The sequence below is a fragment of the Canis aureus genome, chromosome 1 (genome assembly GCF_053574225.1).
Source record: "Canis aureus isolate CA01 chromosome 1, VMU_Caureus_v.1.0, whole genome shotgun sequence".
In the NCBI taxonomy this organism is placed as follows: domain Eukaryota; kingdom Metazoa; phylum Chordata; class Mammalia; order Carnivora; family Canidae; genus Canis; species Canis aureus.
The window spans coordinates 27,451,945-27,468,369 of NC_135611.1; the positions used below are offsets into that span (position 1 = coordinate 27,451,945).

At 42.0% G+C, this 16,425-nt stretch overlaps 2 protein-coding genes across 8 annotated transcripts in view; one reads left to right on the forward strand and one right to left on the reverse strand.

The window, feature by feature from the left end:
• TBPL1 (TATA-box binding protein like 1) overlaps positions 1-3,309 on the forward strand; it is a 39,504-nt gene extending 36,195 nt beyond the window's left edge. For all 6 annotated transcript variants that reach the window (XM_077893820.1, XM_077893798.1, XM_077893830.1 and 3 more), the window contains one exon: positions 1,302-3,309. In XM_077893820.1, coding sequence (XP_077749946.1) covers positions 1,302-1,381 — 80 coding nt within the window. In that variant the 3' untranslated portion in view covers positions 1,382-3,309. The remainder of the gene's footprint in view (positions 1-1,301) is intronic.
• Positions 1-16,425, reverse strand: part of SLC2A12 (solute carrier family 2 member 12) — an 83,169-nt gene that overhangs the window by 24,368 nt on the left and 42,376 nt on the right. The window contains exons 4-5 of one of the 2 annotated variants that reach the window (XM_077893755.1): positions 15,399-15,531; positions 3,570-5,765 (exon numbers count right to left, since the gene is read on the reverse strand). In XM_077893755.1, the coding sequence (XP_077749881.1) occupies positions 5,612-5,765; positions 15,399-15,531 (287 nt within the window). In that variant the 3' untranslated portion in view covers positions 3,570-5,611. Of the gene's footprint in view, positions 1-3,569; positions 5,766-15,398; positions 15,532-16,425 lie in introns of those variants that run through there. The other variant, XM_077893765.1, reaches the window with a different exon arrangement.

Genomic DNA, 16,425 nt, shown 5'->3' on the forward strand with positions numbered 1-16,425 from the left:
GAACAGATAATGAGTGGTTCCCATAGGCAGAGCACTATCCTATGGGAGGGAGGAGAAGGGAAATCAGGAAGGAGCAGACCCAGTTAACATGGGGTCAGTACCTTCATCACAGCAGGTACAATATATGTGTTTTCAGGATCTATGAAAAGAATTAATGTGTACTTGAGTGAAACCATTTTTTTACTCAATATAAGTTTTATGAAAATATTTTCATTGTCTTTTTATGTTTCTTTTTAGCTATTTAAATAGATTACATTTTTAAACAGTTATTCCTAGCATTATATGGATTAATTTATATATACTGTCACCTCCTTCCCACCTGTGTGTTTCCCTATTTACTGAGTAAGCTATGAAGATAAATGGGCAGATTATTAATAAACATGTGGTAGGTAGCGAGTACTAGTAGATCCAAGGGAGTTTTAGACCATGTAGTTAATAACAGCTCTCTGGCTTTCTAGTACTTTGGAAGCAGTTTTGTTTAACTTTACTGAGTTCCCCAGTACTCCTGTGAGCATAGGCAGTAGCTTGACCAAAAGCTAGACGACAGTGCCCAAAAGGATAGTGACCGGAATGTCTAGTGCCGTTCATCATCTCTTCCTCTAATTGGCATCCAACAGTGGTATTAGACATGATTTTTATCGGCACGGTCTTCACACTCATGCCCTAAAACGGGGTGAATAACATCATTTTGTGTTTCCGATTTCCTTTAATGGCTCAGAAAAAAATTTTTCTCTTGGCTTATATTATGACCTTATAATTATGTGAAGCGTAGACCTTTTTTTAAAGCAGTTAATCCAGGATGCCTGGGTAGCTCAGCGGTTGAGCATCTGCCTTCAGTTCAGGGCATGATCCCGGGATCTGGGATTGAGTCCCATATCAGGCTTCCTGTGTGGAGCCTGCTTCTCTTCCGCCTATGTCTCTGCCTCTCTCATGAATAAATAAATAAAATCTTTTTTTCTTTTTTTGATTTATTTATTTATTTATTCATTCATTCATTCATGAGAGACAGAGGGAGAGAGAGAGAGAGAGAGAGGCAGAGACACAGGCAGAGGGAGAAGCAGGCTCCATGCAGGGAGCCTGATGTGGGACTTGATCCCGGGACTCCAGGATCACACTCTGGGCTGAAGGCAGGCGTTAAACCGCTGAGCCACCTGGGGATCGTCAATACATAAAATCGTAAAAAAAAAAAAAAAAAAAAAATTAAAGCAGTTAATCCAATGGTTTGAACTATGTGTTCAGTTCTGGGAAGCCCACATTCCTGGTGCTCTCCTCACCCCTTCCTCCATCGTGTTTGTTAACAGGGCCCAACGTAAAGGCTGTTGCTACCGCTGTGGAACAGATCTACCCATTTGTGTTTGAAAGCAGGAAAGAAATTTTATAATCCATCACTCAACTGGTTAGAACCTAACTGAGCACCTTTTAAAACCTGCCGCACATTGGACTCAAAACAAAAGGAAAACTGGACCAACAGTAATTGAGGATATAGACTCTTATATTCATTCATGGCTGCAGTGTGAGCTCCAGGCCCTTTGGGTTTTATTTCAGACCTTGCTGTAATATAAAAAGGAAGTTTACAAGACATGACATTGCTGCTTTTACAAAAGGACATTCTATTTATTTTCGCAGTAATTCTCATGTCCCCGTAAGCAGAGCTGTCACAGTGTGCACTACCTTAAACTGTTTCGTTAGTGTCATTATTTTTTCCCAGTTTGAGCTAATGTGTTTTATTTGTGAATAGTCTTTTACATTTTTGTATGCTGAATATGGGCACCAAAGAACCTGTAAAAGTTATCTTTTTCAATTGAATGTGCACAAATAAAAGTTTGCAAAAGATCTCTCTTCATATCCATTCTGCAACTTTTATTCCCCATTTTCTATTTTAACAAAAATTGTATTCATAATTCTTTTTTTTCTTTTTAATCTATGCAAGCTTAGACTTTTGCTAAAGTGTGTTGGCTTCTTTTTGAAGTGTATTTTGTAAATATATGCCACATGTGTATAGTATCTTTTACTGCTCTGTTACCAAATATCGAATAGGAATTTTTTTCTTGCAGATTAGAAATAAAAATGTATATAAATTCTAGGGAGCAAACCAGAGTAGAACTTTATAGGTTAAGCATAATGTTTTCTGTTGCTAATTTAATATGATAGAAAATGTTAACTATCTTTTAAAAGTTACAGAAGTGTAGTTTTAAAAGGCAAGACCTTGTACCTACTACAAGATGGATATAAGAAGCTGTGATGGGTTGTACCTCATATGTGCTTTTATTATTCTGGTAAGACTCAACTTTAGTTGTAGGACAGTAGTCATCTTAGGTTGGTGCTGAAGGCTATCCTAAGAGTTTTGTCAGAAGTTGATACATTGTGCTATTTTAACAAGAAGTGCCCACAAGCTGCCTCTGTGCCAACGGTATAATTATAATATAGTTCAACTTGAACTTGAAAGCCATTTTGCAAGATGTGTCTTTCCCCTTGCTATGTCTTATTTAATGGAGCTGAAGAGTGACTATTCAGTATCTGGGATTGCTCCTCTGAAAGTTACAATAAATATGCATTTGTGAAACTTTGGCCCTCTGGCTCACCCCCAAGTCTGGGGGCAGTCATACCGGATCAGGCTGCACTTGTGCTACCACTTGGGATTAGGAGTTTTGCATAAGCAACAATAATTTCACTTAGAAATAGAGCTAAGTGGAGAGTCCAATTAGCTTCTTAGTAGTAACTTCATAGAGATAAGATTCCAACACCATCTTCCACTAAAACTTGGATTTCCAAAATGTTTTGAAAGTTTCATGAAAAATTGCGACATTTTGTCCTCCATATTCTAGTTCATTTTTCTTACCATATTATAAAGTCTTCCAAACCTAGCTACATACTGCACTGACCAACATACATTATTTTATACTTCTTTTTATCTTTTCTCTCAATGCCTTTCCCTACTGTGCCTCTCACACTTAAGTCAGGGGGGCAAAGGCTAACTTTTATATTTTCTTCCTTGTGAAAGATTTAATTGTGGTTTTCAAACTTCTCTTTCTCTCTCACTCACTCTTTTTTTCTACATTATGTTTATTTGTTTCATCTTAAGATCCAGTAGGATAGGATAAACCTCATAAAATATAGAGGAGGAGACAGTTCAGTAAAGAAGTCACAGGTTCTGGGCAGATTACTTTTAAAAATTGAGGTTTTCCACTTAGCTTTAACTAACAGTATTAAGTGACCTGTTTTGTAACATTTACAAAAAAAAAAAAAAAAATACAGGAAAGGGTCAGAAAACATCATTATATGGCCAACGTGCAGATCCAGATGTTGTAATATTTTCAGTATTCAAGTGACTTGAAAAGTAGGTAGATCAGTAGCTCATCAAAATGCTTTCTCAGAAGAGAAGAAGAAAGACAATCTAACCAGTTCAGGTTTCAGGGCTGCCATGTGAGCATCACCTGGCAAAGTGTCATGGATAACCCTCTAAACTTAACAAAGCTGGTAAGAATGAGCGTGTCTGATGTCTTCTGCTGGCTCTTCACAAGTGCTGTAAATTTTTTTATAAATAAAAACTGTGAATATATACACACAAATTGTAAGTATTCCCCCTTTTTTTTTATTTTTGAAAATCAAAGAGCTCTGATTAGAGAGAGGCGTACTGGGTAAAAATTTGAAGACAGAATAAATTTAGTTACAGACTCAGGATAATAAAAGAAAAATATTAGAGTGTTTAAGATACTGAAGTTGAAATCACTAGTGATAAACCTCCTAAAGGTTATGAACAGTTTCCTACCCATTTAGGATGAAGGGCTAAAACAAGAAATTGGTAATGTGTATATACGGTGTTTGAACTTCGAAGGAAACCTGTAACAGTTTTGTTAAATATCTCACAATCTGTGATGCTTGACAAAAAAAAACATATCAATTACCTATCTTGATTTTTAAAGAATAACCTTGGCATATAATTCCACTGAGGATTCATCATAAATTTCTTAAACTGATCCTCTACAGAAGAGACTTTTCCTTCTCCTTCCAAAATAAAAAACGAAAAACTTGTCCTCACTTGCATAGGAAATGTGCTGTGGTACAAATACGATCTCACATCTCCCTACCTGGTAGCTTTCCCTGCCAGTTTTCATTATATAATACATTTCAGAATCAGCACTTTCCGTCATTCTCCGGAGTCTCTGTGATTACACTGTCCCTATTCCTTACATAGATTTATAGGCTTTCCACTTTGTTGTAGGGGAATTACTAGATCATACACCCTTTTATCAAACTGGAACAGTTCGTTAGGGGCCAATAGGAAGGTTCCAATCTAAACAGAGTTTTGGCTCTTAGGATTCTTCTTCAGGCCAATCATAATGTTTTATTCTTTTTCAAGTTAGGTTGTTCATGTAAGTTTTTGTGTGCCTCCCATAGCTTATAATAGTAATTTAAGGGGTTACTACTTAAGTAGATTGAGATTCTTTATTGTAGATTTTCTGTCATATCCAAAGTGGTAAAATGCCTCACCAAGTCCTAATATTCAACTGGAGAAATGCTGAAGAGAGCAATTCATTGTTGTGTGGGGAAAAACCCAAGTTTCTGGTACCCTTGGTGACCTCCGTTTCATCATAGAGAAGAACAATAGTGAGGGAACTGTCCTGATGTCTGAGTGTCACTCACTACATCTGCAGTCATCTGGAAGTCAGCATCAGTTACAGCCAGTATGCTGTAACCTGAGGTAGTGATATTCCTGAGGAGTGCAAACAATTGCAGGAAACCAATGGATCGCCATTAAGCCATTAAGAAAGCCTTATAAAGAGTTTTAGAAGTTTGACCTAGTAACTCAAACCTAATTGATTATAGAGATTTGGATCAATAACCTAATGGCCTGAGTCCTTTTCTAATGTTTTACTAACAGGCACTACTAAATAAAAATGGTCCCAGGATTTGGAAATTGTCCTTTCTGTTCATATTTTTTTAAATGGATGGGAAAATGTTTATTTTTCTCAACTATTGCGGAATTGTTTCTTTTTTAACATTTTATATATATAATTCATAAAACAGTATTTTGCGTTACACCGTAGTTCATAATTCATAAAAATAAGCTGCATAATCTTTGTACTTGTTGAACTATAATTAGGAATTATCACTGATTCCTAGCCAGAATCCTATCCTAATCTAGAACACAGGTGCAATTATCCATGTTGTGTCCTATTTCTTTTTTACAGAGGCCCAATACAAGTACTGTCTTAGTGGGCAAAAAACTAAGCTTGTGTTCAAGCCATGTATGTGTCTGAATAATAAAGCTGCAACTGGCCTCTGTACATACAAACCTTAAGGCAAAAGTTGATCGCGTTACTAGTTCATAGTTTTTCAAAGGCTGCTCTGTGAAAAAGGTGAAAAGTGTTGAACTAGCCAGTATTTTTTTCACCTGGTATCCTACACAGAGTAAGAAAGAGACCACTTGGGATCTTATACCTCGTTTACCTTTTGAGAGGTGGAGGTTAAAGTTTGTCTTTATAGTTTCAGGGTGTCTCTTTAAAACTAGCTTCGTGACACTAAGGAGAAAAACATGGGAGTAGGCAACGTGTATCGGTACAAAGACACCCTTCTAATTGTTCTTGTACTTTGTCAACATTTGAGGCCACTAGGTCTCTGGAGAAAGCTGCCTCGGTTGCCCCCTACCACAGAGCTTTTGACACTCCAAGAGCTGCTCTTGGGGTTTTCTTTTCTGAAGCTGTTTTGGCACTAATTCCTCTTGATGATGACTCATAAAACAAATGTTGTTTTTCACATAGTTCCTGAAAGAGAAAGAGGCACTAATGAAAATGTCATTCTTAGTTTATAGTACTTAGGGGGGAAAAAAAGGTACAGGCTATTTTTTTTTTTTTTTATTGCTTTGAGACCTTAATATTTTAGCTGAGCCAAAAAGACATTTCTATTGCAAAGCCTTGATGTGTCATGAAATTCACTATACCACCGAACTTTGGTCAATCTCATGCAAAGCGTAAGGTGAGGAGGGTGACTTCGCAGAATACCATCAAGGCATTCCTATCCGCAGAGTCCAAGGACAGGATGACATAGAACTAATGGAGATAATATCCCAGAGCCCATTTTATTTTTTCCTCTTCTCAAACTAGCAATATGCCAGTATTTATGCGTACATTGTCTGCCTTCGCCATTATCAACTTTCTACTGCATCAAATTCTTTTCTACAGCATTATTCCCATCAGTATAAAGTATGCCCTAGTATTTTTATTTAAAAACAAAGTAAGAAAAAAAAAAAAAAAAAAAAAAAACAAAGTAAGGTCATCTCTGAACCTCCTCCTTCAAAAAAATTTTCCTGTAATTTAAGCAGTTACTCAAGTGGCCACAATGTGCCTGGTACTACGGCAGGTACTGAGAGTGGATGTGGACTCCTGCTTTCAAGGAACTTACCTCTTAATAAAGGACACAAGTGCATAAGCATATAATTTCAAGTCGTAAAAGTGAGAAAAGTAAACAGAGGAAAAAATAATGAAAATAGTCGGGTGGGAGATGACTGCATCATACCGCTGGCATCACTCAGGGAACGTTTGGTCGGAAACTGACAAGGAGGAAGCCCCGTGAAGAACCGGAAGCACCGTGTGTACAGAGCGAGCATGGCCAGTACAGAAATGAGCAGTGCGATTAGAGCGGTAGCTGGCGGCCATCGAAGTATGCATTTTATTCGAAATGTAATTTGAACCACAGGACTTGGGGCTGAAGAGTGGTATTTTTTAAAAGATCAACTGCTGTATCGAGGATAGACCCTAGAGGGCAGGGGCTGGAAGACCAATTTAGAGGTTAATCTAGTTCAGGTCAAAGATGGTAGGGACTGAGCATGGTACTGGTTGAAAATGTCAGATTCGTGGTATGTTTTGTTAACAGATGTAACGAGACTTAGGATAGAGGTGGGCTTTATCATGGATGAATCCTAGGTGTCTGGCCTGAGGAGCCCCTCCCACCACCCCCAAGCAGAAGGCCTGTGGAGGAACAGGACGGAGAATCCAGGGTTCTGTGTAGGTCCTTTTAAGCGAGAGATGCTTACCAATGATGTAAAATAAGCAGATCTGGAAAGTGGAAAGTCAGGTCAAAGGTCAAAACTAGAGGTACACATTTGGGAATCATCACTTTGGCTTATAATGCCTTAGGGACAGATCTAAGAAGTGAATATAGACAATACAGGCACAGCTCTAAGGACGGAGTCCTGGGCACTACTGAGTGTAGAGGAGGAGGAGGAAGCGAAAGATACCAGAGTGACTGATGAGGTAGGAGGAAAAGCAGAGAAGTGTGATATTCCAGAAGACAAGTGAAAACAAATGTTTGAAAGTAGGGAGTATGAGGAACTGGGCGGGTGCTCCGGGGAAGTCAAGTAACAGGGACTGAGGTGTGTAACGTGGAGGTCATAAGTAGCCTCAGCAGAAGGAAAATGAGAAAGTCTGAGCGGAGTTTAAGAAAGAGTAGGCGGTGAGGACACGGAGACGACACAGCGGACTCGCCGTGGAGAATGAGAAGCAAGCGGGGGAGAGTTCAGCACCTGGAGGGAACCTGGGTCTAGAGGCGTGATAGGCTCGTGGAAGGGGAGGGTGGGTGGCGGACAGAGAGCTGGCCTCTGCGGGAAGACAGGCCGGGACATGCAGGAGGGCGGGCTAGCGACGGCGACGGCGACGGCGACGGCGTGGAGGCTGCCCGGGCCTCCCCAGCCTCCGTTTCCGTGTCAGTGAACTGAAAAGGCGAGCCCGGAAGGGGTGCGGGGCTCGAGCAGGGTCAGCTGTGAAGGAGCCGTCCTGGAGAGGAGGGAGGTCAGTCCCGGGCAATGTGGCTTGCTTGCGGGACATTCCCGCAGACCTACTACGGGAGACTTAGTTCGAAAGTCGAAAACCAGGCAGTCCGCGCAGTTGTGTGTTTTCTTCAGCCACATTCAGCCCCGCGGGTGCAGGGGTAAAATAAGCAAAGAAATAGTTGAATCAGCGTTAGGTTGTGCCTGAATGAAGGAGGCAAGAAGGCAGGGTAAAGGGGGCGGTGGTGGTCCCGGGGTCTGAGCAGAGCGAGTGAGGACGTGGCTGCTCAGCGGATTCTAGGTCACGGCCAGGCCGAAGATTGGCCAAAGTGCAGCTACTCGAGAGGGTGAGCTGGAAAGCGGAGGGTGAGCAGAAGTGACGTCGGAGGATATGACCATCCTGTTTGCTCCCCTTCCTGGCAGAACTCCAAAGTGGATGGTAGCCGACTTCCTCACTTCAGGAACTTCCTGTCTCTCCTCAAGCCTCAGTCTTTCTGTCCTCTCACTCCACTGAGACTGTGCCTGACAGACCTGCCTCACCTCCCTCTTGGTACCTGACCTCTCCAGAGCATTCGGCACCACCTGGTCCCACCTTCCTAGAACACTTCTTTTGGCCTCAGTGATACCATGGTCTCCTGGCCTTGCTCCAAACTCACTGTCACCTCCTCTGCTTGATCGCCAGATGTTGGATTAACCCAGGGCTTGGTCCTGGACCTCATTCCCTTCTCTCTACTCTCTGACTAGATGTCATCTACTCCACAACCTAAACACTGCCTACAAAGTCATGGCCTCCACAGTCTGACCCTATCCCTGAGGGTCTCCAGCATCTCAGACTTGTTATATATCCAGTGGCTGACTCATGGTACATCTACCTGATGCCTAATGGACATCTCAAAATGAATGGATCTAAAACATCTCTCCATCCCTGAAACCTAGGTCTCTTTCTGGCTGCCTTATCTTAACCAGCCATGCAATTTCTCAAGCTAAAAATTCAAGTGTCATCTTAACGACTTCATTGCCTTACTCTTATATTGAAGTCATTCATTCATTCGTTGAATAACTTTATTGGAGATCAATAAGCCAGTAAGGCTGATAGAGAAGTGGTCTGAGAACTAAGTCTTAGGGCATGAAATCTTTAAAATAGTGGCTTTCCAAGATGGAACCAGCAGATGTTGACAGAGTGGCTGATAGCAGACAACCAGGAGGCAGGTCCCCAAAGGCAGGGAAGGAATTATTTCAGGAAGGAGGGCATGCTCACCTCGGTCCAGATCTGGAGATGGTCGCCATGCTAGCCATTAAGATGAAGAATGAGCATTGACCCCTGGGTTTGGCAATATAGCAGTAAGTGGGATGTTAGAAAGATCAATTTCACTAGAGTGGGGGCCATTAAAGTCTCACTGGAGCAGGTTCATGAGAGAATGGGAAAAGAGGAACTGATGCCCATGTATATTCATTCTAGAACTTTGCTATAAATGGTAGCAGAGAAACAGCATAAGTTAAAGAGGAAAATGGAATTAAGACCATCTTTTTTTTAGATGGGGGAAAAAAATCATACAAGGTTTCCATGCTGGGGAGAAGTTGAGATCCAGTTAGGTAAAATGTGCGTGACACAGGGGTGAGCAGAGAAAACTGTTGGAGAATTGATGAGAGCGTAACATAGGAATGATGGAGCTAAGAGAGAGAACCCAGAGGGATGATGGTGTATTTAGATACAAACACTAGTGTGTGGGTTGGTGTGTAAGGTTATGGAAATGTGTCCATTCCCTCCACGAAGCCAGATACAAGGCCAGCAGTGGGAGTGAGCAGGGCAAAGGAAGGGGGTAGGTTTCCAGAGAGAGAAAGTGGTATGGAGCAGTTGTCTGGGAGACAGGCAGTTAGCAGGCACCCCCAACAATCCTGATTTAAAATGAGAAAAACCCAACACTGTGTTTATGTGCTTTCTCAGCCACGTTCACTGTGTGGCTGCAGAGGCTCACTCGGCACACCTCAAAATGTGAATCAGCTCGCACCACTCCCTGCTAAGATATTTTAGTTGCTTCCCATTGCACTTAGAATGAAATCCAAGGGGCACCTGGGTGGCTTAGTGTGGCAAGTGTCTGCCGCTCTTCCCTCTCCCTCTGCCCTCCCCCTTCTCCTGCTGTCTCTTGATCTCTCTCTCTCTCTCTCTCTCTCTCAAATAGATAAATAAAATCTTAAAAAAGAAAGAATGAAATCCAAACTTTCTAGGCCTGCAGGGCTCTGCACGCTAGTCTCCACTGACTTCCTAACTAAATCTCACAGATTCCTTGCTGTTCCTGGAACAACAACAGGTCAAGTGTGTTTCGGACTAGCCTTTGCACTAGCTGTTCTCTCCATCCCAATTCTCCTTTCCCTATCTTTGCTGGCTCCTTATTATCATCCGGATTTTATCTTAAGCGTTACCTCTCAGAATCACATTCTTAGATCACCCACACAAAAGTAGCCCCCAAATCACTCCCTGTCTTATCATCGGGTGTTTTAATTCTCGAGGCATTTTTGCTCTCTGAGTAATGTCAGACCTTGAACAGTGGGTGCCTGGCACATAGTAGATGTTCAGGAAATATTCATGGAACAAGTGAGTTTGGGTGAAAGAAGGAATGAATGCCCACATACAATAAGCCATAGAAGTGAAAGCTAAACTAAGTCTCAGAACTAAAATATTTTCAAAACAGTAACTTGTTCATTTTCTCTCTGTTTCCACTTAAACGGAGAAGCATACAAGTCACAGCTGAAATAGCAAATATGGCAAACATCCCATTTTGAGTTTGTAGCTGGCAGGGCAGAAGCTCGAAATAAACTCCTTTCAAATTACATTATTGCTGAAATCTTTTCTGACCTCTCAGCTGAGTCACTGTTTATTTTATAAGAAACCTAACAACCTTGGAAGAATATTTGTTTTCTCAGCCTTGCAGAAATGGAAGTACAAGAACCCGTCGCCAAACGTGAGAAAGAAAGGAAAATGTCAAGCAGCGTATAGTACCAACTTCGAAGTTGATTTCACACTAGAAATCGTTCCCTTTCTCCCTCCTCAGACAGTTGTTAGGATATACTCGCCAGGACTCTCTTTGCCTGGTGACAAAACTGGATTCACTCTCTTCATTAACTTCTAAATTTGAGAAGACTTCCCTGAACACTGCCAGCGAGCTCACCTCCGCTCGGCGCCGGCACCGACTTGGCTGCTTGGACAACTTCTCGATACTGCCATGTCGTTCAGCTTCTTGTGTATTTTTGTCTCTGACATTTCCCTCCGGGGAACCTTGTTTTAACATACACATTCTACACATGCTTTGGCCAGTTGACACCATTCAGGCTGCTCACATTTTCATTTTAAAAGCCTTTGCCAACCTGCTGCTTCAAGCTGAGACAACCCTAGACCCTGCAGCACTAGAGGAATAGGAGCCAAGGTTTCCTCTCTGCCCTCACAACACGCCTGGCAGGTGCCTTCACTGCTGCTGGGAGTTACACCTGCAGGATTATGTTGCCCCCTTATCTTTTCTCTGTATTGGACCGCCTATCTACTCCTGTTCTTCAAAACCCAGCACTCATGTGGTCTGTCTAGGGTTGCCAGTAGTTTGGCTTTTGTGCTTCCCTTACTTTGCAGTTTACAACTTGAGGTTTGGATTTATGACTCCAACGAGTGCATGACTCAACAGTAAACGAAATGTGATTCTTTCAAAAACATTTCATAACTCAGAGTTTTACTAATTTAGACAGATGCCTTCCCCACCCTGATTCTGAATAAATTTTGCTGCATTTTAGATAGCCAAATCATAGGTTGCTAGGGAATGCCTTATTCTAGGTGTCTACTAGATATAAAGATGGGCTTTTCTTAAGTTTTGTCCTCAAGTTTTTATTTGGTTTGCAACCTGATACATTCCGACAGCCCCACATGAAAAACCGATCTAAAAGATTCTTAACCTTAACTCATCCAGACTATCCATTCCACTTTCAAGTTAGGCTTTTTAAAAAAGAATTCAATCAAGAGCAATGACAGAATAGGTCCTTAGTTTTGTTCAGCTCATTCATAATTGCTTTCTCCCTGCCTCCACATTGTAGTTAGTGTTGTTCACAAGAATTTTAACAAACCTTTATTTTTAAAGGCATTTCACTCCCCCAACTAATAAACAGATAGTTTAAAAGTGCATACAATGCACAAGGTGGACCCGAGAAAGATCCCAATTGTCTCCTTTTCCCCTCAATCATCTTTTCCAGTCCAGCTCCATGTAGCTTCACCCCATCCCTGCATGCCATCCAGCCCCCATAGTCTCCTTTTTTTTTTTTTAAGATTTTATTTATTTATTCATGAGAGACACACAGAGAAAGGCAGAGACACAGGCAGAGGGAGAAGCAGGCTCCATGCAGGAAGCCTGATGCGGGACTTGACACCGGGCCTCCAGGATCACGCCTTGAGCCGAAGGCAGGCGTTAAACCACTGAGCCACCCAGGGATCCCCCTAGCCCGATCGTCTTCTATATGATTTCTTCAATACACTCCCATGGGTCTCCCTCATTCAGCAGCACCCCCTTCCCCTCTCTATATTTTGCTGAAGTCTTCCTTTGAAAATCGGGTAACTTTTCTCCCCTGCTCTATTGTTTTAAACATGCCCTGCTGCCCTCAGCATAAAATCCAAACTGTTAAAAAAAAAAAAATCCAAACTGTTTACCAAGATGGACGAGACCCTTCCCTCTCTGCCCTTTGCTCTGGACTCATCTCTCAATCCCCAACCTGGAATCTGCCCTCTTCATATCACACCAGTGAGTATACTGTCCTCTACGTGTGCATCTTCTCTGACTCCCACATACTCCTCTCTGCCCAGATAACTCCTTCAGGATTCTGCTATGGTATTACCTCTTTCAGGAAGATCTTATAAATGAAATCCTCCAATACATGAGATTTTCCTTTGTGTTTGCCAACAATGGTAAATATTTGCAATGGTCTGTTTTCTTACCTATCTCTCAAAGTAAAGAAGCTATGCATCCTTGGTCTCCTATATCCTCAGTTCTTTCCTAGTACAGTGTCCAGTGCCCAGGAGGTAGTCAGACAAGAGTTGAATAAATAATATCTGAAGTGGAGGAAGGGAGTAGTGTGGTACAGCCAGTATGTCTCTCCTATGGACCACATACCTGTTCCTCCTCCCATTGCATAGGATGTATTAGACCATAAATTAAATTACATCCTGTGACCCATGGATCAAAACTTGTGCTTTATACCGTTACCCGCAATCTAATCCCCACACACAATGAGTTCAGCATTGGCCTTGCTCACAAGTTATCAAATGAAACAGTGGATACTTTTAAATCACCTGCTGGGAATCAGTATTATGCTAGGCACGGTATAGAGGTTCCATACGAAGGATAATAGGCAGAGGCCATTCCTGGAAACCAAAACTTTATAATTTAGTTAAGGAGGTGAAACCACTAGGGTTTTAGCTAAGCAGTATAGAAGAAAATGGGACTGGAAAATGTTAAAAATCCAGGAAAGGAATGTTCTCCAGGACTAAGCTTATGCAGGGCTTCAAAGATGAGGATTTGCATCATCTTTTAAGGCATAAGGATGTCAGGTTAAATCTTCAATGATAACTCTATGTAGGAATAGAAGCAGAGATAAAGAGATAAGTGCCAGTGAAGTAGGAGGGATTCTAGGGAAGAAAATTGTTTCATAGGAGCTAAAAGAGGATTTCAAGATAGAGTAGGTGTGGTGGAGTAAATGTGATTTAAAAAAAAAAATTCTGTGTCCTTCATCTCATCAAGAGATTAAGTCAGTTTGTATACCCCTTGATTCTGGGCTGTAGAATGTACTTGTAGGATGTGAGAAAGTAACGGGGGTACTGCGGTGTGACTTCTAGAACATACACTTTACAGAGCCTAATAGCTCCTGCTTCCATGCCTTGGAAGGCTGCCCTGAGTCTGCCACATGAGGAAACCACATGAGCCTGCTGGAGGCCAAGGCAGCACATGGACAAGAGAAGCTCCCCACTGAGCAGCATCAGTCTCATCCACGCAGGTGAGGCTCTCATACTGCCCAGTCCAACTGTCTCTCCCACCCACGTAGGCGCATGAGCGCACCCAGAGGTAACAAGCGCGGTCACCAAAGAATCCTGGGGAATGGGGGCAGTAGTGTATTTTAAGCGGTGACGTTTGGGGATGGTGCGTCACACCTAAACAGACAACCAGTGTGAAACAGGTGACAGGGCAGAATGAGAGAGGAAGAATGACCACTGGATTTGGAGGTCTTCCGTGTCCTGGCATCTGTGTCCCGTAAAAGGCCTTAAAGCTGAATCAAGCTTCCAGATGAATGCATAGAGTCACCAAGGCCTGAGGCTGTTGGTTATTTGAATCCTGTATCTGTAATTAATAGTCTCGTTCAGATTCTGTGCTCTCCAAGAAATCTCGTCAGTTGGCTTCAGCTTGCATAGAGCCAAGCAATGTGCGGATCAGGCCAAGGGGATGGCCAGCCTTCCTGACAATTATATTTCCTTGTAAATAAATAATTTTCATTTTCATTGTATTTTTAAGAAACAGGGATTTATCTATAATTAAAAATTGACCCTACAATTTGATATTTAACTTACAGCTTGAATTAAGAGAAAAGTCTTGCTGCTTGTTAACGTGAAATATCTTAAAACTGCAAACCACCCAAAAGTGTGTAAAATATACAAAGTGAAAGTTTTCCAAATCCCACTATAAATAAATATGCACATGTATAGCTACCATCGAATCACCTCTCAGGTTTATTCTTCCCTCAGATAAACGCTGAAGAATCGCTGTGCCCACAGTTCCTGTAGCAATCATACATTTCTCTCTAGTGAACTGAAGGTATTTTTAGAAGAAATTCACAAACTATGAATAAGTAGTACTCTCCCATTGCATTAAAATGTTAGAGCGACTACCCCTACATGTTCAAGCATAATGATTTAACCCTAGGAAGAAGAACAAGTTTCCCTTCATTCTCTGCCTCTGTGTACCGCCTCCTTCCCCGCAGTTCAGCAGTTAGAGCTCTCTGAGTTCTGTTACCAAGAGGACGAGTTTTCTAGAGCCCACATCTAAGTTAAGCTGTTTAAACAATCTCTCTGTGTAAAATGTATTGAACCAGTTTCCAGATGCTACCCATAGGAGAAACTTTTCCTTAGCTCATTTTGATTATGCCATATTTGGAATAATTGCAGTGACTTAAACCCAAGGGTATTCCTGATAATCACAGCCTTAGCTGGTGTTTAGGGTTTACAGACAACCTACACGTGTGATAGAGGTAGAAGCTCATGGCTCTGGCACAAGCTGTGCAAGACATTCCAAGACTTACCTGCAACCCCAAACAAACAAACAAACAAAAAACCCTCCTGCTTGGGGAACCTAGAGAGACGAGAGGGGTTCTTTAAACATTACTGAAAAGAGCTTTGAGAGGTTCACCTGTTAGAAAGCACCGGTTTTTCTCATTCCTTAGCTTAGTCACCCAGATTCAACACGGGGCATAAAAACTGGATTTGTGTTTTGAGAGAGTTTCTCAACAAAGGTAATATCTTGAAATAATTTCAGATGTCGGATCATTGTTCAGTTGTATATAAAAGCTGCATTTTTTGACCAGAGCGTCGTTCAGAGAGCACGCACATAATACTTACGCTTTTGCCAGCTCCACTGATATTTGTTCCAAAGAGCATCCCTTTGTCTCAGGTATAAACACAACAACAAAAACCAGGGATGCTAAGCTCATGATTGTATATATAAAGCACACCCACGGCAAGCCAATGAGATCTACAAAGGACAAAAGAGACCGATTAAAAATGTGCTTTGTGTTGCTTTGACCCCATTTGTGGACAGCTGCTTCTTAGGGCATATATAAAAACCTGTGATTTTCTTTCTTTTTTTTTTTAATATGTTATTTATTTATTCATGAGCGATCCAGAGAGAAAGAGGCAGAGACACAGGTAGAGGGAGAAGCAGGCTCCATGCAGGGAGCCGGACGCGGGACTCGATCTCGAGGCTCCAGGATCATGCCCTGGGCCAAAGGCAAGCGCTAAACCGCTGAGCCACCCGGGGCTGCCCCAAAACCTGTGATTTTCAAACATGGTGGTCGTATCCTGGAAACAGCAACCACAAATTAAAGATATGGCCAACCTCTGGAAGTCTCCTTTTTACAAACTACTCCAGCTTTCTCTGTTCAAGCCTTGTGACTATCACAATTTAAACCCAATGCCATCTTCTTGGTGAGGCTGCTTTTCTTTTCCAAAATGGCAAGATCATGCTCATTGAAAAAAAAAAATTAAAAAAAAAAAAAAAGACCTCAAATGACAGAGAAACCTAGAAAGCAGAAGGTAAACTATCTCTTCTGGCTCCTTGGCCTCACATTCCTTCCTAGCTGGTGGGCGTTTTTAAAGGCAGGTGCACAGACGCGCTTTTCTTGAAATGAGCTCACGCTTCTTCACCCTGATTCAAATAAATCATTTATGGTGGCAGCGTTTCCTTTCAGCCGAAAGGACACCAGCCTGAGCAGAAGCGGGAGGACGCAACGGGCAGCGCGACAGCGCGGCGTTCATTCAAGCCCCGTCCCGCTGGGCTTCTCTTGGGGCTGGCAGTCTTTTGCCCAAGTGAGTGCCTAATAAGGTGCTTGTAGCAAGGGTCCTCCTTCCCTCTCTGGGACAGAAACCC